Below are 23,415 nucleotides of genomic sequence, written 5' to 3' on the forward strand. Positions count from 1 at the left end.
CGGATGTGCTGGTGAAACCCTGCAGGGAGCAGAGCAGCCCCGCATCCACGTGAGGAGGGCTGGTGCGGACACCGACTCGACTAAATCTGGGGGGTCTCCATGGTGGTGACGCCTACCTGGAGGTGGACCCAGTGTTTCTGAGCTTTGCAAGGGTTGGTGTGTCTTGCACTAAATTTTTTAAAAAATATATTTTATTGAATTTTCACAGCGAGGAAGGGAGAGGGATAGAGAGTTAGAAACATCGATGAGAGAGAAACATCGATCAGCTGCCTCCTGCACACCCGCTACTGGGGATGTGCCCGCAACCAAGGTACATGCCCTTGACCGGAATCGAACCTGGGACCTTTCAGTCCGCAGGCCGACGCTCTATCCACTGAGCCAAACCGGCTAGGGCTCTTGCACTGAATGTTGAGTTGAGAAAATTATCTTTAAAGCATTTTTAAAAATATTTTTTTTATTGATTTCAGAGAGGAAGGGAGAGGGAGAGAGAGAGAGAAACATCCATGATGAGAGAGAATCATGGATCGGCTGCCTCCTGCACGCCCCACACTGGGGATGGAGCCTGTAACCCAGGCCTGTGTCCTGACCGGGAATCGAACCCTGACCTCCTGGTTCATAGGTCGACATTCAACCACTGAGCCATGCCGGCTGGGTGAGAAATTTACCTTTAAATGCACAGGCAATCCCATTAAATACAACTTCTAAATGTTTTGGGAAAAAGTGATCACGGGGGCAGCTCAGCTTTAGGCAAAAATCAGAAACCGGGGGACGTTCTCAAAGGCCCCCCTGTTTCCGGGGCCGCGGGTCACCGGTGCCCCCCGTTCTGGTCGGCCAGGAGCGATGGCTCCCCCGTCCTGTAAGAAGATGCAGAGCTGCCCGCCAGGAGGGCTCCTCTCGCGGCTCCTCGGCCCTCGCGCCCGGGGCAGCTCAGCAGGGAGCCTGCGGGCACCTTCCTCCCCTCGGAGGCGGGCGTGCGGCTCCTTCGCCAGCGTGACAGCGCCGCGCGTGGGTGTTTTACTCTCACCTCGCCCTCCTTTGGCCAAGGCACTCGGCACTCAGTATTTTTGTCCGAGGGGCTTGGACCAAACACACGCACGGTTAGTGTCCAGCAAGTCTCAGCTCACATTCCTTCATGTCCGTGGAGGGGCCGGGCCGGGCCGTGGCCCTGGGGACAGCTGTGTCCTGGGGACCCGGGGCCTGGCAGCGGACAGGCGGCCCTGAGCACCGGCGCTGGCCCCCGGGAGGCAGCCAGGCTGTCCCACGCGCAGGCATGTCAGGCGGGCGGCTGGAAGGAAGCGGTTCTGACAGGCACTGCCTCCCCGGGCCTGCGCGGAGGGGGCTGCTGAGGCCCCAGGGCCCAGGGGTGAGCTGTGCTCTGATGCGAACCTCTCAGCACAGGTCACCCCCACCTCTCGCTGGAGCAGAGGCCCCCCCATCCCCGCTCCCCATGCCCCCAGGAAGCCAAGGAAACGGCTCCTCTTGGGAAGGGGCTCAGCGCCAACTAGCAGTGCGGGGTGACGGAGTGAGCCAGCGATGCCCGCACCCACTGGCACGGGCCCTGGCCCAGCATCTGCCGGGCAATTGGCAGCCGATGCGCCCTGAGGGAGACACCCGTGGCTCCGGCCTCAGACGGCGCCCAGGAAGCCGCTTCATCGCCTGGCCATCTCAGCCCCGGCCCCAGAGCCCGGCCAGCCTTGGGCAAAGGAAATGGACTCATTTGGTTATCTTCCCCATGGCCGCTGAAGGGCTCGGCTGGGGCTGCCATCTCAGATGGAGACTGCCCAGAGGAGGAGTGGCTGTTTCTCCTGGTGCGCGCATGTGTGTGCGTGTGTGTGTGTGTGTGCATGTGTGAGTGTGTGTGTGTGTGTGCATGTGTGTGCGTGTGTGAGTGCATGTGTGTGTGTGCGTGTGTGCGTGTGTGTGAGTGTGTGTGTGTGCGTGTGTGTGTGAGTGAGTGTGAGTGTGTGTGTGTGCGTGTGTGTGTGAGTGTGTGTGTGTGTGTGTGAGTGTGTGTGTGTGTGTGAGTGTGTGTGTGTGTGTGTGAGTGTGTGTGTCTCTGTGTGTGTGTTTTAGGAAGAGGTGTGCATATCAGGTTCAATGCCTTGTTTTTTGCTGGTTTGCCGCAGTCCCCACCCCTCCCATTACTGCACCGAGTTCATGTCCCATCTCATTGTTGAAAGAACTTGACTTTGTGATCCCCCCGAGAGATCCATGCCTCCCAGGCCACTTCCTCTGGGCTGAGGAAGAGACTCTGGTTCTCTGCTTGGGAGTCGCTCTCTCCGTGGAGGAGGGGATGGAGGGGCGCAGGGTCCTGGCACCCATGCTGGCCCGGGTGAGGGAGGGGCCTTACACCAATCGTTTAAAAGCCCACTCTTTGGAAGACGCTTAATGTGGATTATTTACCATTCCGGTGAAAATCAAGCCTCTTTTCTGTCTGCCAAGTATCGCTGATCTCTAACGACCATTTATTCTAATTCTGAACAAGTGGGCTTAGATCTTCCCATTTTTTTAACATGAGGAGCTTGTCTCCCGTCCCCCAGTCTTCCCCAGATAAGCATGCCCTGTTCACCTCACGCCCCTCTGCTGAGGAATTATTTAGGGATCTGTGAATGAGATTAAAGTAACTCCACCAAAATCTCAGCACGGCCGGTTTCCCAGGGGGTGGGGGGGAGGAGGAGACGCCCCTCGCTGTTTGGGGCCAGTGTCCAGGGTGGAGCTGAGCCCCGAGTACTGCCTGTGGCCCAGGGCGGCCCCCAAACTCCTCCCCTCTGTCCCGCCCCGTGTGCCTCAGGCCAGGGTGGGGGCGGGGCACACACATGATTCTACTGCCGAAATACGGCCCGAGCTGCCCCCACAGACGCCAGGAGAGGCCCGAACCACGGACGCTCACCTTCACCGCTGTGGGGATCCAGGTGCCGGCACGGTGGGGTTCTGAGAGACCCCCTCGCTTTTCTCTGGGTCCCCCGCGGTGGAGAGAGCAGAGAGATCTGCAGCCGCTTCCTCTTCCTATGAGCGGAGGCCCACCCTCCTGACCTCACCTGCCTCTCATTGTCTCTGATGATCTCCCTGAGGTCCCACCGGCAAAGGCCAGGCCCTGGGAGCTGGCCAACCAGGGGCCCGGCAGCAGCAGGCCGCGCGTGGCTGCCTGTGGTCTGACTGCTCCCCCGGCGCCTGCGTCCCCAGGAGCTGACCAGGCCTGGAGCCCCGCCCAGGGGAGCCCACCTCACGCCCTTCACAGCTGTCGGCCACCAGCACGCTTGCCTCACCCCTCCTCGCTCCTCTCCCCTCCGCACCCTCCTACGGGAGCCCTGCCTGAGATGAGCCCCAAGAGGATGGGAGTTGTCAGGGGGAGAGGGCCGTGGGCCTGGCTGCTGCGGGTGCCTCTGGGTGCTGGGCCTTGTCTTCCTGGGCCTGGGAGCCACAGCTCCTGGGACAGTTCTTAACGAGTCCCTTTGTGTGCAAATCCCTTCTCCACAGGATGAGCGCAGAGAACCAGTCTCTTCCCCAGCACAGCCGCTCTGTTGGCTGCGCTGCAGCTGGTGCGGCCCGGGAGGCGGCTGCTTGGGAGTCGCTCTCTCCGTGGAGGAGGGGATGGAGGGGCGCAGGGTCCTGGCACCCATGCTGGCCCGGGTGAGGGAGGGGGATGCACAGCACTGGGAGCCAAAGACACAGGCTGCAGGGTGAGGAGGCAGGCAATGCGTGGGGTGGGGAGGCAGGCTGCGGGGTGGGGAGGCAGGCTGCGGGGTGGGGAGGCAGGCTGGGGGTGGGGTGGTGTCTCCTGTCCCTGCGGACCGCTCTGGTTTGGAGATGGAGCTTGGAGATGCCTCGGGCTGGTGTGATGAGACAGTTTGAGGTCAGGAGCCTGAGCCGCGGGGAGATGTCTTCTGAGGCGGCTGCTGAAAAGGAAGCGTGACCTGCATACACCCTCCAGGCTCGCGGGCGCGGGAGGGGCTGGGGAAGCGGGCGGTGGGGCCCGGCAGGCTGTGAGATGGTACCGAGTGGCCGGAGGGCTGCGCAGACCCGAGTTCGGCTGCCGCCCCAACTTGCCGGGTGGACTCCTGGCAGGGCCCAGCCTGCGGTGGCCTTTCGCTCCATGAGGGAGCAGAGCTGACCCAGCCCCTGCGTGCCTCCCCGGCCCCCAGGCCATGAGAAACCCGGTTTGACTGGAGGGGAGCCTGGGACTTCCCCGCACCTGCTGGGTGCCGCCTGCACCTTCGGGGAGACAGGCTCCGCGCTGCAAAGGGCACGTTCGCCCTCTGGTGGCCAAGCGGTGACATGACGCCGGCGGCCGTGGGGGCCGGGCTTGTGCCTCTGGAAACTCCTTTCTCAGCTGGGTCACGGACGCCTCCCGTGGGGTTGGACGTGTAACCAAACCTCAGCGGCAGCCACCGGCGATCATGAGGGTCAGAGCCCGTGGGCGGGGGCGTCTGTTCTCAGCGGTTCGCTCTGAGGTCCCGGGGTGCCGCTTAGAGGGGTCAGGAGTCTCCAGTTTGTACCCCTCGAGCTCCTTTGTCCGTTAGGAATGCTCCACAGGACGCCGTGGCCGAGCCTGAGGGGCTGTTTGGGAGTAAGTTTAAGATCCATGTTACACCCCTTAAGCCTATGGGCGTCTGAGACCAGCATCGGGGGGCTCCCTCCGGATCACGCCTTCCGGCGGCTGCAACCTCTGCTCCCGCAGAACCAGGCCCCTGGGAGGTCGGGCTCATTGTCCGCGTCGCAGGGACAGCGGGAGAGTCCCGTGCTGTGAGCGTTTCTCCCCCACGGGTGCCGGCGGTGTCCTGGGCCCGGAACCCCAGACAGCCAGGGCCCTCTCCCCCCCCCCCCCCGCCCCCGAAACAGCTGGCCGTGGTCCCGTGTCTCCACGGCGGTCCCCACCCACAGCCCTGTCGCAGCTCTGCTCCTGGGGGCTGGTCCCCACGTGCCTTTCTCCTCCGTCCTGGGTGCACCGGGACAGACCGTGGCTCCTAGGAAACCCCCCCCCCCCCCCTCGCTGTGTGGCCCTCGGCCCTTCCAGGAACAGCCGTTGGGCTGGTGGGAGGGACCCAGCACACCCGAGAGTCGCAGCCCGGTGTCTGGAAGGGCAGGGTCCCGCGGGGTGACGGGGCAGGGCCCCGCCCTCGGAGCCAGGAGCCGCCTCTCAGGAAGGGCTGTGCCTCCTGGCAGTGAGCGGCTGGCACCTGCCGCAGGCGTTTGGGTGGCCCTGAGAGCTACAGGGGGTCCTGCCCGACAGCTCTGACTCAGTTTCCCTCCCTCCCGCCCCCCCCCCCCCTGTCTTCCTCAGGCGAACGCGGGGTGCGGGGGCTGGCTGGTGGCACTGGGCGGGCCTGGGGGAGGGGCTGGCCCGCATGCTGAGAGGCGGCAGGAACTCAACAGGCCGCAGCGCTCCTGTAATATTTGCCAAACCGCAGTCTCTCCTCCAAAGCCGGGGTGGCTCTCCACCGGGAGCTGAGGGGAGACCCTGGGCCCACCCTGTGTCTGCTCCCCAGGGGCCCTCCCGAATCCTGGGCCTGTGCCCCCCTGAAAACCAGGTGGCTGGAGAATAGCTTCACATGCCTAGGACAGGGGGTGCCATCCCAGCGTCTGGGGGAGAGAGCAGGTGTGTGCCAGGGGGGGGGGGCGGAGAGACAGGCGTGTGCGGGGGAGAGACAGGCGTGTGGGGGGAAGAGACAGGCGTGTGCGGGGAAGAGACAGGCGTGTGGGGGGAAGAGACAGGCGTGTGCGGGGAAGAGACAGGCGTGTGCGGGAAGAGACAGGCGTGTGCGGGGAAGAGACAGGCGTGTGGGGGGAAGAGACAGGCGTGTGGGGGAAGAGACAGGCGTGTGCGGGAAGAGACAGGCGTGTGGGGGGAAGAGACAGGCGTGTGCGGGGAAGAGACAGGCGTGTGGGGGGAAGAGACAGGCGTGTGGGGGGAAGAGACAGGCGTGTGCGGGGAAGAGACAGGCGTGTGCGGGAAGAGACAGGCGTGTGCGGGGAAGAGACAGGCATGTGCGGGGAAGAGACAGGCGTGTGGGGGAAGGACGGGACGCCCTGACTGTGGCTTGCGTTGCAGGTGTCCCCGTGCGAGCGCTGCCGCTGCGAGGCCAGCGGGGAGGTGCTGTGCTCCGTGTCCGCGTGTCCCCAGACCGAGTGCGTGGACCCCGTGTACGAGCCTGACCAGTGCTGCCCCATCTGCAAAAACGGTAGGTGGCACGCGTGTCCACAGCGGTGCACTCCGCGGGGTGGGCTCCAGGGCCCCTCCGTCCACGAGTTCTCCGCTCATTTCCCGGCGTGAAGGTGGGGGGCGTGAGGGTCGGGTCCACACCCCGGTGCGCGGCTCTGTGACCGCCAGGCCCGGGTGCCGGCAGCTGCTCAGTAGGAGGGAAGGAGTTCTCTGTGTTGTTTTGTTGTTGTTGTTGTTGTTGTTAAATATATTTTTATTGATGTCAGAGAGGAAGGGAGAGGGAGAGAGAGAGAAACATCCACGATGAGAGAGAATCATGGACGGGCTGCCTCCCGCACGCCCCGCACTGGGGATGGAGCCCGCAGCCCGGGCCTGTGCCCTGACCGAGTGGAACTGTGACCTCCTGGGTCCTAGGTCGTCGCCCAGCCACTGAGCAGGCGGGCCTCTCCCCACGCGGTGGTGTCAGCCCGTGTCTCGGGGACCTGTGACCTGAAGTCCTTTGGGGAGAAGTTGGATTTGCACGTGGAGGAGAGGCACTTACTTCCATGTAACTGTTCTTTCCGAGACAAACCAGCACGCGGCTCCGCGCTCCTCGCTCCTCGCTGAGAGGGAGTGGACCGTGAACGTCAGGGAGTGTTCCCGTCACAAAGAGGCAGCGGAGACGCTCCCTTCCTGGGGGCCCTGGCGACCCAAGCCCGTCCGCTGTGGGGAGAAGCCCGGCGCCCGTGACCGCGATGGGCAGCGCTGGGCGGCTCCCCGCCTGCAGAGGGGGACCCCTTCTCAGCACCGAGCGCCTCTGGGCATCGCCCCGAGGCTGCTGACCGGCCTGTGTTCCCAGGAGGACGGGCCTGAGCCCTGAGGCGCAGGGGTGGTGCCCCTGCGGGGGGCGGGGGGGGGGCGGGGAGCTGGCTCCAGAGACGGGACCACGCCTTCAGTCTGTGAAAGGGGTACCCGGGGAAGGGAGTACCGGGGAAGGGGGTGCCTGGGAAGGGGGTGCCTGGGAAGGGGTGCCTGGGAAGGGGGTGCCGGGGAAGAGGGTACCCAGGGAAGGGGGTCTGAGCAGCCTCTCGGCCGCGCCATCTTGATTGGTTGACTGCCGGGGACACTCCTAACAGCCGTCTCCAGCGCCGCTCTCCAAGTCCCTGTCACAGGCTCCGAGTTGGCCTGGGACCCCGGCTTCTGAGGCGCTGAAGACCCACAGGTCAGCTTGCCTGGGTCTCAGGCCGTGGAACTGCTCTCCCCTTCCTGAGCCCACGCGTGGCTTCTGCTGTGAGCCCAGCCCAGGCCGGGGCCACGCCGAGAAAGCCCCATCCCGAGGCGAGGAAAGGGGTGCGCAAGCAGCAGGGAGCCATTCTCTCCGCCCGGACTCCGGGCAGGCACGCAGCGGCATCACCCACCTGACCTCGCCCCGTCCCGCCCCGTCCCTCCCCGTCTCGGTACGTAGCCGGCACCATCTCCGTGCTCGTGGTTCTTTCCCCCGTGCACACAGGTGCCTTCTGTTTACGCCGCCAGCATGGAACCCGCTGAGTGAAGTTCAGCACTTCTTTTTTTTTTTATTGATTTTTTACAGAGAGGAAGGGAGAGAGATAGAGAGTCAGAAACATCGATGAGAGAAAACATCGATCAGCTGCCTCCTGCACACCCCCCACTGGGGATGCGCCCGCAACCAAGGTACATGCCCTTGACCGGAATCGAACCTGGGACCCTTCAGTCCGCAGGCCGACGCTCTATCCGCTGAGTGAGGGCAGTTCAGCGCTTCTTTACGCTCCTTCTTGCTCTTTGGGTACATCCCCCTTAGGGTCTCGAGTCAGAGAGCTGTGTTTAGAAATTATTGGAATTAATTCTTTCTTGTTTGTGGATACGTTACCATTTGCAAGGATTTAAAGTCATGCATTTCCCTTTGTATTCAATTTTTTGTCATCAAGACATAATTGTACTTGTTGAGTCAGCAGAAATGTTCCAACGCGCAGCCTGTATGAATACGGTCTCCTCCGACACGGCCAGGGCGTCCTGACCGTGCAGCGCTGGGGCCGGGGAGCCAGGACGTGGCTGCTGCCCTGACAGCAAACTCCGGACGGCTCTCCTTGGCCTTGGAGGAGAGCCTGGGACGAAGTGGAACCGGATGTGGGGGTGCCGCGTCAGACCCGTAGGAGGATGACTGTGCTTTTTAAAAACTAGATTCAGGAAGGATGACAGCCCTGGCCGGTGTGGCTCAGTGGTTGGGCGTCGCCCGTGCACCCAGAGGCCTCCTGTTTGATTCTGTCAGGGCACATGCCCGGGGTGCAGGCCCAATCCCCACCCAGTAGGGGGCGTGCAGGAGGCAGCTGATGGATGTTTCTCTCCCATCGATGTTTCTCTCTCTCCCTCTCCCATCCTCTCTCTGAAATCCATTAAAACATATTTTAAAAAAGAAGGATTACAGGTTACAGAAGGACTCATATTGAAAGGTTTGATCCAATGATATCAAAACAACAACAGCTCCACATTTCAGGACCACAACCAGAAATGAGCCTCCGTGCGTCTAATCACATGTCTACCGTTACCTTTGTCGCACGATATTCCACGGCTCGGCCGTGGCTTCCAGCTCTCTCTAGTTGTCTTCTGACCTTGAAAGGGAAACGGTGTTTGGAATTCTTGGTAAAATTTTTGCTTGAAACGTGAAAGCAGGTCCTGTGAGAATGGAGCGCTCTGCAGTAACTGAGTGGGATTGGTGACTAATCCACGGCCGCTGTCCACGCCGCTCCCACGCAGGATGCTTCCATCAAAGCACAGTTACACGTCTGACAGTCACAGGTCGCCGGAGGCCAACAGCAGCACCTTCTGTGACAGTAGCTCAGGCGGACGGGGCTCGGGAAGAGGGAGGTCTGGGCCGGTGACCACCGCGGTGCCTGGCCTTGCCCTCACCCCGACGGACCTGCAGCGTTAAACACCCTCCTCCCGACGGAGGGGAACTGCCGCTCCCGCGGAAGCTGCCGGAGTCGCTGACATCAAAGCTGGTTTTGGAAGGAAATGAAAACGGATGTAACATTTTTAAGACGAATGCTGGGAACTCAGGTGATTGGAAGCAAGTTCATGGGAAATATGTGAGACACACGGCTAAGAATTAGAGCGCGTGTTTTCCCTCTCGTGTATTGCAAAGCGTAGGGTAAGATCACAGTTTAACCACATGTGGCGAGCTGGACAGAGCTGCATGGTGTGTCTATATGCATGTGTGTCTATGATCTGTGCATGTGTGTCTCTGTGTGTGCATGTGCACGCGTGTGTCTGTGTGTGTGTGAGTCATATGAAGATCCTTCTCTCCAGGAAAGGCTGGCTCCTATATGGCCTCACGTCGAATCTTTCCAAAATTAAGAGCCGCGGTTCATCATACAACAGTATTAAGCTGCGGTGGGCGCACGCGGGCAGAGGTGCAGATGCGGGCGCCACACAGGCCGACTTCTCTGAGCTTCGGGCCGCTGCTCAGAGGTGCTCAGAGGCGGGGTCCAGGCTCAGAAAGGAGCTTCCCCCCTGCACCGGGCGACCTGCAGCGCCTCAGCCTCGTGACGGCGAGTCTCTGACCCGAAGGCAGGACCGGCTCAGACAGCCATTCTGGGTGCTTGTTCCTCTCCACCCCGTGCTGAGTCAGCCACTCAGCTCATCGACAAGGCCAACACCTAAGCAGGTAACGCTCATTCTTTGACACCCACGGAGAGAAAGCCCTGTGACCATCCCCAATGTGGACCGACACCGCGAATCCAGGCAGGGGCCCTGGGCCCCGAGCTGGCCTGGGGCCGGGGGGGGGGGGGGGGCAGGCTCTGTCCCACCCACTGCTGTGCCTACTGTGTCCCCAAGGGGATCGCAGCCACATCTGGGCCCCACCTTCCTCCTGTGTCAAAGGAAATAGATGACACGGGAGAGAACACGTGAGAACTCGCCGAGAAGCATCTGTGAAATGCGTCTCTGTCCCACACGACCGTTCTGCGCGGCACCACGGTGTGTGCCTGTCCTATTCGCGTTCCCTTTTCCGGCCGAGTCGTGTCTGATGCAGACACACCGCCGTCTGCCAATCCCTCCCCGCTGGCCGAGTGCGCCCATCAGGAATAAAGGGCCACGAGGGGTTTGTGTCCACCTTCTCGTGCGCATACACTTCCCCGTTCTTAGGGCTGGGTCTTGAGTTACACGTTTGTGTATACAGCCAATGGGCAGTTTTCAGAGTCGGTGCCGTGTCACACCCCCTCCAACCATGTGTGCGAGTCCCGGGGACGCGTTCTCCTCACCAGCACTGGGCGTGTCAGTCGTGATACAGTCAGCGGTGGGGGAGGAGACGCTTTCTCTCTGCCCTTCTAGGCCCTTCTGGCGCATCTAAGCACTAACTGACAGGAGACAGCGTCCCAGGAGGAAAACAAACACTGATTTCCTAGGTGCGGTGTCCCAGGGGCACGGGGCCTGAGAAGTGACCGAGGCAGGCGGTTCATTTACCCTTTTAGACAAAGGAACTATTTTCGGTGAGGATGCAACAGAACAAGGGAGTTTCTGTGTGGGTTGGCGAATTGACGAAGAAGCAGCAGGTGTGTTGACACAGACGCCTGTTTCCGACCACAGGGAGGCCTCCCCGCTCCAGGGGCACCCGCTCCCGGGAGACCTGTTTCTCACTTCCCTGCGGGGAGGAGTGGAAAGGGCGTCAGACGGTCCTTCTAGCACCAGCTGTTTCTCCAGTAACTTTAATTCAAAATAATCAACATGTCAACGTGGCATACTTGGGGGTGGCCTGCCCTGCACCCCATCACGGCCGTTCTGCTGGGTGCGAGGCGTGTCCCTCCTGGGCCTGTGCCCTGCTGCTGCTCAGGGGGGTGAAGGTCCCGCTGGCTTCAGGCGTTTCCGGGGTTTGGTCGGGTTTTCTCTCCGGCAGGGCTTAAGGGCTGAGCCCAGAGGGACTGGAGAGCGTTGGGTCTGAGCGTTGTTCCAGTGGCCAGCTTTCTGAGCTGTCAGAGCCGCTCATTCGCAGCCTGACTGCGGCCTTCTGTGTCTCTGGGTTTCCGTCCCTCTCCTGCCGTGCTCCTGGCCGGCTCATCCCTGGCACTTCCTGTCTGCCCTCTGACTCCCGGAGGGCACGCACGGTGCTCTCAGCCACGGCCCAGGCAGCTGGCAGGTTTCCCAGCATCCCCAGGGTGGGCGGCGGGGTGCAGACGGCTCCCCGGCTGTGCCCTCTGCAGCCCAGGCTTCGACATCCACAGCCATTGACACTGGCGAGCATTCTGGCTGCCTCCAGCTTGGCCGCCACGCTGCCAGCGGGATGCACTCCTCGCTCACGGAGGCTCGTCTCCTCTGGATCGGGCCCAGCCGGGCCCTCGCGTCCTCAGCTCTCTAAGGACTCACACGTTAAACACACGGCAACACGCCGAGCTCGCTCCCCGCGTGTCTGGCTCCTCTCCCGCTGGCAGAGTGAGCATCTCCTGAGATGTACACGCTCACCGCAGGCAGAGCCCCTGGCCGCCCCCTGCAGATGGCCAGCTACCTCTGGGGAGGTAGGTCACTGCTCTTTCTGGTCAATCTGCTCAGACCTCGCTGCTGCGTGCGGTCCTTACAGCCGCGGGACTGTGTGCATTGCCCGCCCTGTTCCCACAGCTGCTCGTCTTCAGGGTGAGGGGTGTTTTCACTCTCACTGCTCTTTGGAATTGTCACCATGTATTTCGGCGCGGATTTTCTTTTGTGGAAATGTTACCCTTTGCTTTCGGAATGTTGATATTTTATTATTTTTTCAATATTTCCATTGATGTCAGAGAGGAAGGGAGAGGGAGAGAGAGAAACCTCAGGGATGAGAGAATCCTGGATCAGCTGCCTCCTGCACGCCCCCTCCTGGGGATGCAGCCCGTAAGCCACAACCCACCAGGCGGGCCTGTGCCCTGCCCCGAACCTCACTGTGACCTCTGGTTACCACCAGCCACGCTGCTGGCCGGAGTGTTGGGATTTACATGTTTATTTCCCAGTGGCCGGCCTCCGGGGGAGCACTCCACCCGTCCGGACGCAGGGTTTCAGGGGGACGTGGCGAACGTTGTGGTTCCGTGGCCGTCATTTCACCGCAGCAGAGAGCCGGGGAGAAATGCCGTGGAGCACCTCGCTCTCTCGTGGGAAAAGGGGGGCTTTGTGCTGCGTGGCCCTCGTGGTAGAATATGGGGGCAGATCTGGCTCAGTGTCAACAGAAACCTAATGACGAGGCTGCGGTCCACTGACACGGACGCCGAGGGCATGACCTCCGGCTCCTGGACGTGGGTGGGCAGACGGGTGGCCGTGCTTCTGCGACGGCGAAAACCCTGACACCCTCTTCTGTCCACAAGATGGTCCAGCACAAATGACAGCACCCAGACGGCAAGAAAGCCTTGCTCAGAAAGGTGATCACGGGGCGGATGGCGGCAAACGGGAGACCGTGACCAGGGGGCCTGCAGGCATCGGCCGCGAGGCCAGGGGCTCCCTCTGACGGGAGGGCGCACAGGCAGAGGGAGCTGGGGTGGGAAGTGGGGTGGAGGGGGCGTGATGGGATAGGAGACCACAGAACACTTCTCCTGGGCCCAGCCTGTTCCGGGGACAGGCGTTGAGCCGTCTTAGGCCGATGGGGTCCCAACGTCCAGGGCCCCGGAGAGAAGTCAACATGGGTTCTTCTGAGTTGCCAGTGCTGACAACAATTCAACTAATCCTGGAGGGAAAAGGGGAATCTGAGGGTCTGCGCCTGCTCACGGGGAAGCAAGGGCACCTGAGTGTCTCCTCCCAGGAGGGAGGGAGCCTTTGCAGTCAGCGTTTTCCAGAGCACAGCAGGGCGTGTGTGTGCATGCGTGTGTGCACGTGTGTGTGTGTGTGTGGGGGGGGGGGTCCTTGACCTCCAGATAAAATTCACGCTGTCAAGTCTTTCTCAAGTCGTATTAGCTTCTTGACAATGAGCTCCCAGGGCCCGTTAAGCTTCCCTCGGCCACGTGACCAGCGCTGGGCGCTCCATGCAGCCGCGGGATTGAAGGTGGCAGGTCAGAGAGTGGCCCAGCCAGGGAGATCCCTCTCTCCCAGTTTCACGCGGAAGGACATTTCCAGAATCGCCACTACAGACCCGTACGTCTGGAGCTGGAAATGTGCAGACTCCAGGGCACCCGGTGGCCAGGGTCAGGAGTAGAGACACAGAAATGCTGGCGGGTGGGGGGGGCGGGAGATTTGCTGAGGGACGGCATTGGGGCACGCAAGGAGCTCAGGTAAGTCCAAGGAGCTCCGCGGGGCGCTGCGGGAGTGGGCTTGGTGTCTGTGGAGAAGAATGTGGGCGGCACAGCGCGATGGGGTGGGGCGAGTCCGGCGTTCAGGTTTGGGTGTGTTACGCTCTCTAAGCCAATGGAGGCCCATGTTGTCCAGTCGGTGGTTGGGCTCTGGAAGTCAGAGGTGGGGCCCGGGCCAGGGAGGTGAATGTGGAGGTGAATGTGGAGGTGAATGTGGAGGTGACCCAAGCAGATCCCGGGAGAGGACCGGGGTGTTACCTAAGGCGGCCCGTGAGACGAACTCTAACCGCGCAGGTGTGGACATTAAGTAGCTGCTAGCGAAGAGGCTGCTCTACGCCAGCAGGACCGAGGGCGGGCCCAGGACCGGAACGACCAGAAGCTTTAACTTCACTTTTAAGGGTTCGTAAAGGGATTCATTAACCGCCGAGGAATTGCACCCCATGACACAGATGCCGTTGCAGGTCACACAGCAGTGTATGACTCACACGTGTTCCCGATGCTGCGGGTACAGGCTTGAGGGGATCCCGGTGGTGCTGTCCTCTGGGGTCCGGCAGCTGGGCCGGTCCGGTCCGGATGCAGGGGGCCGGCGTTCCTCACCCGAGAGCTCGGTCGTGTCTGGATCAGGAGGTACTAGCCGTTCTGTCGTCTGGCAGGAAGGGGAGCGTGGAGCGGCGTCACTCGCCGGATTCACAAAAGGACGTGCCTTTATGGCTGCCTGGACCGGCGAGCGCCGGTAGCTGGCCGGGATTTAACCTTAAAGCCTGCTCCGCACCCGCAGCCGTTCAGGCGGCTATCGGTGAGTCACGCCAGTGCACACGTGTTCATCTCAACAGGGGGGGCTCATGTGGTTCTCTGGGGAGAGTGCAGGTCACTCTGAGTCAGTAACGGAAGTTCACACCCTTATCTCCGGGCACACACGCTCAGGGCAGGGGGAACGTGGCCTTAATACTACACTTTACACTTCCAGGGAAGTTAACTCAAACCTTGTAAAACCTTCCTACTGGTTTTAGACATTCTGTAAGCATTTTTAAACATTTCTGTGTTTTACTACAACAGGAGTGACCTCTGGGTCACCATGGCCAGAGGCCAGATGTGGCCTGGATCTTGGGTAAAGTCGTTGGTTGGCTGGGATCAGCAGTGGTCCTCTGGGACTTCACTGGTGGATAGGGTTTGGGATGAGGTGGGCTTGTTCTTCTCCCAAACGTCCCCTCTGCTCCGTGAGCAGGGTCATTCCGTGAGCAGGGTCATTCCGTGAGCAGGGTCATTCCGTGAGCAGGGTCATTCCGTGAGCAGGGTAATTCCGTGAGCAGGGTTATTCCGTGAGCAGGGTCATTCCGTGAGCAGGGTCATTCCGTGAGCAGGGTCATTCCGTGAGCAGGGTTGAGCAGGGTTATTCTGTGAGCAGGGTCATTCCGTGAGCAGGGTTATTCCGTGAGCAGGGTCATTCCGTGAGCAGGGTTATTCCGTGAGCAGGGTCATTCCGTGAGCAGGGTTATTCCGTGAGCAGGGTCATTCCGTGAGCAGGGTCATTCCGTGAGCAGGGTCATTCCGTGAGCAGGCTGCTCCGTGAACTGAAATTCCGATTTGATGAATGAATCTTCACGGGTTTTGTGGGCCTTGGGGAAGACGTCAAGGTTGACTTGGTGCGTTAATTGGGAGGTTCCAGTGTCCTCTATTCTTTCTTCCCAGTGGCTAATTCATTTCCAGGAGGGACTCTGTGGGAATACAGTCACCCAATTATATGGAGAATGAACCCGGGCAGAAAGTGTCCATCACACAGGAAGAACCCCATGCCGGAAGCAGATCCAGAGCTGAGAGGGGGACCCAATTATGTCAGTGTGCCCAGCAATAGTTAGGGAGCAGGCTGAGTATCCCACAGCTTCGCTAGTCCTACTAAGTGTCAATGTCTGTACTGTCGGAAGCATCAACAGAAAATACGCTGGGTTTCTGGTCACCAGGCAGATGGAGCTGAGGTCCACGAAACGCCTCCTATTGCAAATGCAAAGACTGGGAATATGTGTGGATATGGACAGATGGTTTGCTTTGCTTTTGAAATATGTAGCCTCGTTTGAAAGAAAAACAAAGTGAAGTCCCTTAGGTTCTAGAAATGGAGAGAGAGGCATAAATCAGGGTAATGTTGGGCCGTTAGGCTGCAGTGACTCAGCCTGGCGAGGGCCCCAGGGACTGGTGCGATGGTCCCTCGTGGGGACCAGGGCCAGGAAGAGTCGCTGTCGATGTCGCTGAGCCTGAAGGTCAGCAGAGTTCCTGCACCAGGGACAGCCAGTCAGAGAATGTAAGAAGCCAGGCGATGGAGTGCTGTATTGTCACCGAAGGACAGATGCAAACTGCCTGAATATTTTTATTCCCTTTTCCACGCTTAATTTGTTATAATGACCATTAGTCTTTAAATCCGAAGAAACACCAAGCTGAAGCTTTTACAATGGCGTGATGACCAAATTCCTTACGTAAGAAATCCAAGGTCATTTGCAGTTCATTCCTGCTTCAGAGGAAAATACGGCTCCTTGGTTACCCATCCCTGGGGAAGAAAGGGGAACTCGGCCCATGAACCAAAAAGCTGTGGGTTCCACCCCGGTCGGGGCCCCTGCAGGAGGCACCCAATGGACGTTTCTCTCTCTCTCTCTTCTTCCCTCTCTCTAATAGCAATAAAAACATTAAACGGGGACTTGTAGATGACAATGACTAGAAGCAGAGAAAGGGGCTTTGTTAGGGCGTTTGTTTTCATTCTGAGTTTAACCAAAGTCTGGGATGCTGTTCCCAGACCAATCCAATGCGGCACCAAGCCACCAGGCTTAATCTGGGGAGGATATTTTATCCAGATAACTCAAAAATTGTATTCACGTCTATAAAACCAAACTGGTAACAAAAGATTGAAGAAGAATAAATTAAGAGATAAATGTGTGGGTTGATGGTTTTCATTAATATTTTTACACTTCAAGTAATGCTTTTATCTACAGCTTTTATTCAAACCCTGTTTAAAAACTATGATTACATGTGCACAGAATTTATACAAATATTTTTGGGCCTGGCAAAATCTTCCCGGATTTTGATATGCAAAAGATATATGTATATATGCACTCTAAGAAAAAACCCACACCACTCTTTATATATGAGGTTTATTCTTCTCAGAGAGAATTTAGGTCACAGGTTCATACTACCTTTGTTCTTCCCTTGAACAACATTTGAAATACATGAGAATGTGTGCACAATTTATTGCTAAAGAATACAGCCAATAATTACTGGAATTTTCAGCCTTTGAAGTCCCAGTCATTTGCTTTGTGGGACATGAGAAATTGGCTTTTCAGAGGATGACATGTGGCAACTATTGAAGTGAGTTGAGAACCTTAACCAAAATGACCCAGTTCTTTTCAAATGTTTTGATTAAACATGTTCCATGGAGACGGGAGGCCTCCAGGTGGGGAATTGCTGCCGCGATCCTCATGAGGGAGGTGTAAACACCAGCGCTCTGTGCAGCTCCGGGGCGGGTGAAGGTGTCTCCGACCGCCTTGCGTAATCGGACTTAATTACACGGAGACATTCTTGGATTACTTGCTGGAAATATGTCTGCCTTTTCCAAAAACTGTGACTAAATGCAGTGATGCTGGGCTATTTCTCTCTCACGGTGTGGACCCCCCAAACCACGGGGCCGCCCGGCTGCCTGTGCCAGGCTCCTGCCTCCTTCCCGCACGCGGCCCGCCCCCAGGCAGGCTGGTGAACAGGGCGTGGCTCTGTGGTCGGTGGTAGCATCAACCTCGGAAGTTCTTTTCTTACGTGGCTCGTGGATGGATAAATGTTTCTTTGAAAACTGAATGCAAACTATTAGAATCGCCATCATGTTCTAGAACAGCGGTCACCAACCGGTGGTTAGAGCCCGGGCTCGCGGGCTGCGAGGAAACGCGCCCCTGGGAAAGCCTGCCAGCTCGCCGGCAGCCGGGCTGGAGCGGGGAAGGAGCTGTGGGGTTGTTTCACGAGCCTTGACGCTTTATCCTATTTTAAGACCCTCTTCCTCCTCCTGCTCTCTGACAGCCCGACCCTGCCTTCAGCCGTCACCTGTGAGCGGTTTTACTCGGTGCGAATACATGGGGCCTAATTAGCTGGAAAGTGAGTCTCTTAGTTGCAGGTTGGAGCGGCTTTGCCCCCTCCCGTCTCAGGGTCTGCCAGGCCTGCCACGCCCGCTTCGAACCCGGGTCCGCACTCCCAGCGGCCCCGCGGCTCTGCCGGGTTGGTTCTGGGACGGGCGGAGGTTCGGACTCGTGTCCCCACCTTGACTCCTCGGGGCGCTGCGGGGGCCCAGCTCTCCACCCGGAGCGCGCCTCTGCACACGTGGAGGTGGCGCCAAAGGAACTGGAGCGGAGGGTGTGGGACCAGCACCCCCATGTGGTCGTGACGATCAAATGAGAGAATTGCTGGAACACAGGGCCTTTCCCGGCTCGCTCACCAGCCTCCTGGGGGCCCTTTCAAGGTCAAAGCCCAGTCAGGGAGGGCGATCTGCGCTGTGACCGTCCTGGCTGACCTGTTGGTGGGGGACACGGACCACAAACTGGGTGTTCGGAGCCTCCTGTCTAGGCCTCACTTTTTTCCCTGGTGAGTTGTCACTTTTTTGGCACCAGTGGCCGTATTTAAACCTTCGTTTGTTGTTGTTTTCTTCCCTTTTTTAAAATATATTTTTACTGATTTCAGAGAGGAAGGGAGAGGGAGAGAGAGAAAGAAACATCAATGATGAGAGAGAATCATTGATCAGCTGCCTCCCTGCACGCCCCACACTGGGGATCAAGCCCGCAACCCGGGCATGTGCTCTGACCAGGAATCGAACCGTGACCTCCTGGTTCATAGGTCAATGCTCAACCACTGAGCCACGCCGGCCAGGGGTTGTTGTTTTGAAATAGGTAGCGATTTCCAATGGTGCCTCCATCATTTCCCTGCCCCTCCCCCATGCACTGCTCGACCCGCCTCCCCCCCACATCCTCCTCCTCCCCTTCTCTGGGCTGAGTTCTGCCAGAGCGGCTGGAAGCAGTGCTGTCACGGCGGGCTCAGGGTCCCGCAGCCCGTGGGTAGGCTCCTTCCCGTGCTTTATGCCTGCGGACGTCGGGATGAAACACTCGGTGGTGAGCGCGCTCTCAGACGCTCCAAGCAGAGGAAGGAGGTGAGAACTGGCGCACTGCGCAGGGTCAGGGGCTCATGGCAGCCGCAGCAACGACAGGCATTCCGTCCTAGAGGGCGGCCGGCCTCTGAGCCAGGAGTGTGGGCACAGCATCAAACTGGTTGTTTCAGCGCCTCGGGAATCCTTCTGATGGTCGCGTCTCCCTGCCCGTGGCTCACCTGAAGGGTGGACGTGGCGCCTGTGTGGGTTGAGGGCTCCTGTGAATGTGGGTCGAGGATCCCCACGGTCCGCACGGGCAGCCGTGGAGGATGCAGCGGAAGCGTGCGTGCGCAGACGGCGGGTCTCAGCCGGGGTCCCACAGCAGCACCGGCATCAGCGTCACCGGGAATTTGTTTCCAAAGCCAGAGTCAGAGCGGTGGTTCGGAGCTCTGGGGCCGGACCGGAGCCACGTGGGAAGAGCCCTCCAGGGGACTGGTCAGCTCTGACGACTGAAAAGCCGCCCCACGTGCTGGGGAAGCTGCACGAGACACGGGTTGCTTCAAGCAGCTCGCTGTGTTACACTCGCACTCCGAAAAGTGCCTGAAGAATGAGGCTGGTTCTCCGAAAGTCACGTTAATTATGTTTTTTCTAAGATTATTTAGAATTAATTAACTCAGATGGTTGCAGACTTGGCCTGTGGGTAAGTAAGGCCCCAGAAGAGTAACCTGTTAGTGAACATAACAGAGCTGTCCGTCACGTGGCCAGTTTTTAAGTCACATTGGTTACGCTTCAGGAAGAGCGTGGGGGCTTCCCATTGGCTCAGGACTTCTCTGTCCTTCGTAACGGAGAGCGAGTGAGACGGGGACGGGGAAGCCGGCCGCCTAGTTGAACCCACCGCGTGTGTCTGCATGCGCACGCTACAAACATGTCTCTGTGTTTCAGGTCCCAACTGCTTTGCAGAAACCGCCGTCATCCCCGCGGGGCGAGAGGTGAAGACGGACGAGTGCACCGTCTGCCACTGCACCTACGAGGAGGGCACGTGGCGGGTCGAGCGGCAGGCCATGTGCACCCGCCACGAGTGCCGGCAGCGGTAGGCCCCGGCCGCACGGAAACGCCGGCTCCTTCTGGAACACTTCCCTGATGGAACATTCTAGAGGACTCTGGGAAGTGCCACCCAAAAGGAGACTTTTGATGAGGAACAATGGGGAATTGTTGGTACTTTTGCTTTTCTTGGTAACAATTACTGCAAGAGAAGGAAATGGATGTATTTCAAAACATCACCGAGAACTTTGGGCATGAAGCCCCTCTCTCAATAAACGTGCTATTTTCAGAGCAAGTACAGTACAGTTCAGTATTCTCTATGCGATGTATTTCTACCCCCTCTGTCAGAGCTCACCGATGTTTTCTGTAGATACAGATTAAAACGCTGTGCTGTCCACCGTCCACCCTGTGCACCTTTTCCGTTCTGACCCCATCACGTGACATTGTTGGGGGCTGACCCTCCTTCACACCTCAGAACGCTGTACCCATGAACAGGTCATGAAATAATGGGGCTGATTTCTCCTGGGGTCCTGCCCACATTCTGTTTCATTGCAGAGGCATATCTAGTGTCTATCCTTAGGAGACCCAGTGTGATTCACAGAATATAATGTTCCCGTCCTGCACCTTATTGCTGTTGTCACCTCCATGCTCTGTCGCTTGGGAAATGTAGGTGTCAGGTAACTAATGGGCACTGTTTCTGTTCACCTGAAGCACTCCTGCTGGATGGACACATAACATACATGTTTCATATTCACTGACATCACTTTGTCTCCTAATCATGAATTTAAATTGTCCCCTAGACCAAGGAGCAGGGTGAGCTGGACAACTTGCATCATTGTTCCATCCAGCTGAAGCAAGCAGTAAAAGAGGGGTTCCCTTGACTGACTGGAGTGGAGTTAAGGCAAATGAACTCTTGATTGAGTCTATGCCTGAAGTCTGAATGGACACAGGAACCCCAGCACTCCATTCAGTGGACTCCACTTCTCCCCAGAATGACCACAGCTTTGGCCCTAAATTATGATTACCCAAAATTTCAAAGATAAAGCATATTATCAAAGCTGAGGAGGCACCCAGGCCTATGAGACAAGCTGAACACAAAGGGCAGAAACCAAGAACAACAGGGACACAGGGTCTCCAAAGAGTGGCATAATCAGACTCCATGCAAGATAACAATGCTGTGCTCAAGGAGGTACAGGATAAAAATGCAAATCTCATCAGTGTCTTAGAAACCTAGCAAGCCAATCAAATGGAAAAGAACCAAGTAAGAATTTGGAACTGAACAATATAATGACTAAGATTAAAGATTCAGTTGAATGAGTTTAACAACATATTAGACATAGTTTAAGAGAAAATGGTGAACTTGAAGACAGAGCACCAACAAGAAGCATATGCAGAAAATGCATAAGGAAGCACAAGAGAGTAAAGAATGTGGTGAGCTTTTAAAGCTACAGAAGGTGAGTAGGAAGAGAATGGAGCAGAAGCAACACTGAACAGGTAATGGCTGGTAGTCCTCTGAAGGTGATGAACCATGTGCAGTGAAGAGTTCCAGAGTAGCAGCACTACAGTGAAACAAGGGCAATAAAAACCCCACCAGCAGCAGCAGACAAGCACCAATTCCATTCACAAACAAACGATTGTAATGGTATGGTATCCAAAGGAACCACGAAATTCTGGAGACAGTTGGTTATTTTCAACGTAAAGAAGAAAAATAACTGCTAACTTAGAATTCTAGACACAGAAATAGCTCCTATAGATCACTACAGTACCCACGGTGCCCCATCAAGTCTAATGTGGAGGCTTCCATCATTTTTACAGACAGTGTGAAAGTCATAGTACAGTTTTACTCCCTTGGCCTCTTTCTTACACATCTGTTATTTAGATATATTTTAATTCTGTGTATTTTAAATCTGACAAGTCTTTACTATTATTTTTCTAATAGCCACTATTGATTTAGCTATATCCCCATCTTTGTGATTTAATTGATTCCTTCTTTCACTTTTTATTGCAGATTATTTTCTTCTGCCTGCAGAATAATTTTTGGTATATTTTTAAATGAATTTCTAGTAGTGGTAGTATTTTTCAGCTATTACTCAATTGAAAATATCTTTATGTCGACTGCATTCTTAAAGGATGAGCTTATAAAATGGTGAAGAACCAACAATTAGATATTGATAAGGCAGTATGCTACAATTTATAGGGAATATTTTTACATTTAACTGGTGGAATGAAAAGGAGAAAAAAATAATAAAAGATATAGAAAACATGAATATTATAATTAACAAAGTTGACCTAGTGGACATGTACATAATTCTTCTTGAAAAAATTATGGAATGCATATTTTTAAAGTATACGTGGAAAATTTATAAACAAAGACTTTATGCCGAGCTATAATACATTATGAAGAACTGACATCACAGAATGTAAATCCTGACACCAGTTCAGTTAGACTATACGTCATGAGAAAAGCCAAACAAAACTCTTCTTATTTGCAAATTAAGAAACAGAATTCTAAATGTCCCCTGGGACAAAGGAGATGCCACAATAAAAACTGTCACCCTGATGCACTCGATCGGGAACAGAACGAGAGAGAAGGCCCGAGCAGCCGTGTCGGGATGGGAGAGGAGGCGTCGCTGCAGACATAGCGTTGGTGCTCGTGGTGGTGGCTGTGGGGGGCAGCGGCGGGTCACCAGCCCCTTTCCTCCTCGCAGGGGAAGACAGAGGCCCTTGTCGGAGCTGTGACACCTTCATTCTCTGCCATCCCCAGCGCCTCCTGCAGTGGGCGTTGCAGCCTCCAATCCACTTTTACCCAGGACATGCACGAGGATCGGTGGCATTCCTCCGCCCCGGGTGTCACGGCATGCAGTTTCCCCTGGAAGGCTGGGTCAGCCCTTGTACCCAGTACAGTCCCCTCTGACCGGCTGGTTCAGCAGCAGGAGGTGGACGTTCTGGGTTACAGTTTCACAGAAGCGCTCCTCCCTCACGCAGTACCTCTGAGCTCGCCTTGTCCAAACTGCAGACACAAGACATGCTTTGCTACTCAACACGGCGTAATCGTGAGAAGCCATGCCTACCGCCCTCCCGCTAACACACGCACAGTTCTGGGACCCATGAGTTTAGCTGTAGAAGCAGCCCCGCCAACCATCCCTGTCACACAGGTGGGAAAGTTCCAGGGGCTTCCACCAGGCCCTCTTACAACCATCACCGTCATTCCCCAGACATAAACCAATGAGGGACACGTGGCCGGCTGCTATTACTTGGCGATTCAGAGCATAAATCGTACCCAGGAGGACGGCACCTCCCTTACTCAGCGATGCCACTGCTGGTGCCGTCAGAGTCTTTGACGGGCTCCCCACAGCCCCCTTGGTCCAGATGCTCCAGGAAATGGGGTCCGTGGTGTTACCAGTAAATTACCTGAGTGGAAGCCCACTGCCATCGCTCATTTCCTGTCAAATGAGCTCCCGGGCAGCAGCAATGTTGTGACAAATACAGCGACAGCGATAAAAAGCATTTAGTACTTTCCCAGATGGTGGTGTTGGCAGGAATCCCGGAGCGCAAACCCACATCCAGCTCCAGTGTAAACAGTGTGGCCCTTCCGAGGTGAACCTGGCAGGGCGAGCCGCCTGCTGCCCGGGCTCCCTGCTGGGCTCTGCTGCGTGGGAACACCGGGCGCCCAGAGGGGCTTGGTCAGGTGACACCTTGGTGGCCAGGCAGAACGTCCATCTCTGTCCCCATGACGACGACGAGGAGCTGCCCCCGGGCCGCGGAACGGGCCGTCTTGTCCGCTGGCTGGTCAGGTCCTGCAGTTCTCAGTGGCCGCTCTGCGCGCAGGCGCCTTTCCTCACATTCCCGTCCTGTTCTCCCGAGTCTCCGATCACCGACTTGTTCAC

At 57.4% G+C, this 23,415-nt stretch overlaps 1 protein-coding gene across 1 annotated transcript in view; it reads left to right on the top strand.

The window, feature by feature from the left end:
• The window catches only part of VWC2 (von Willebrand factor C domain containing 2), a 30,827-nt gene extending 11,014 nt beyond the window's left edge, over positions 1 to 19,813 (top strand). Inside the window, exons 3-4 of the mRNA XM_008150543.3 lie at positions 6,050 to 6,179; positions 19,430 to 19,813. Of these exons, the coding sequence (XP_008148765.2) occupies positions 6,050 to 6,179; positions 19,430 to 19,581 (282 nt within the window). The 3' untranslated portion in view covers positions 19,582 to 19,813. The remainder of the gene's footprint in view (positions 1 to 6,049; positions 6,180 to 19,429) is intronic.
• The last annotated feature ends 3,602 nt before the right edge of the window (positions 19,814 to 23,415 follow it).

Source organism: Eptesicus fuscus, chromosome 14, assembly GCF_027574615.1.
Source record: "Eptesicus fuscus isolate TK198812 chromosome 14, DD_ASM_mEF_20220401, whole genome shotgun sequence".
NCBI classification, from domain to species: domain Eukaryota; kingdom Metazoa; phylum Chordata; class Mammalia; order Chiroptera; family Vespertilionidae; genus Eptesicus; species Eptesicus fuscus.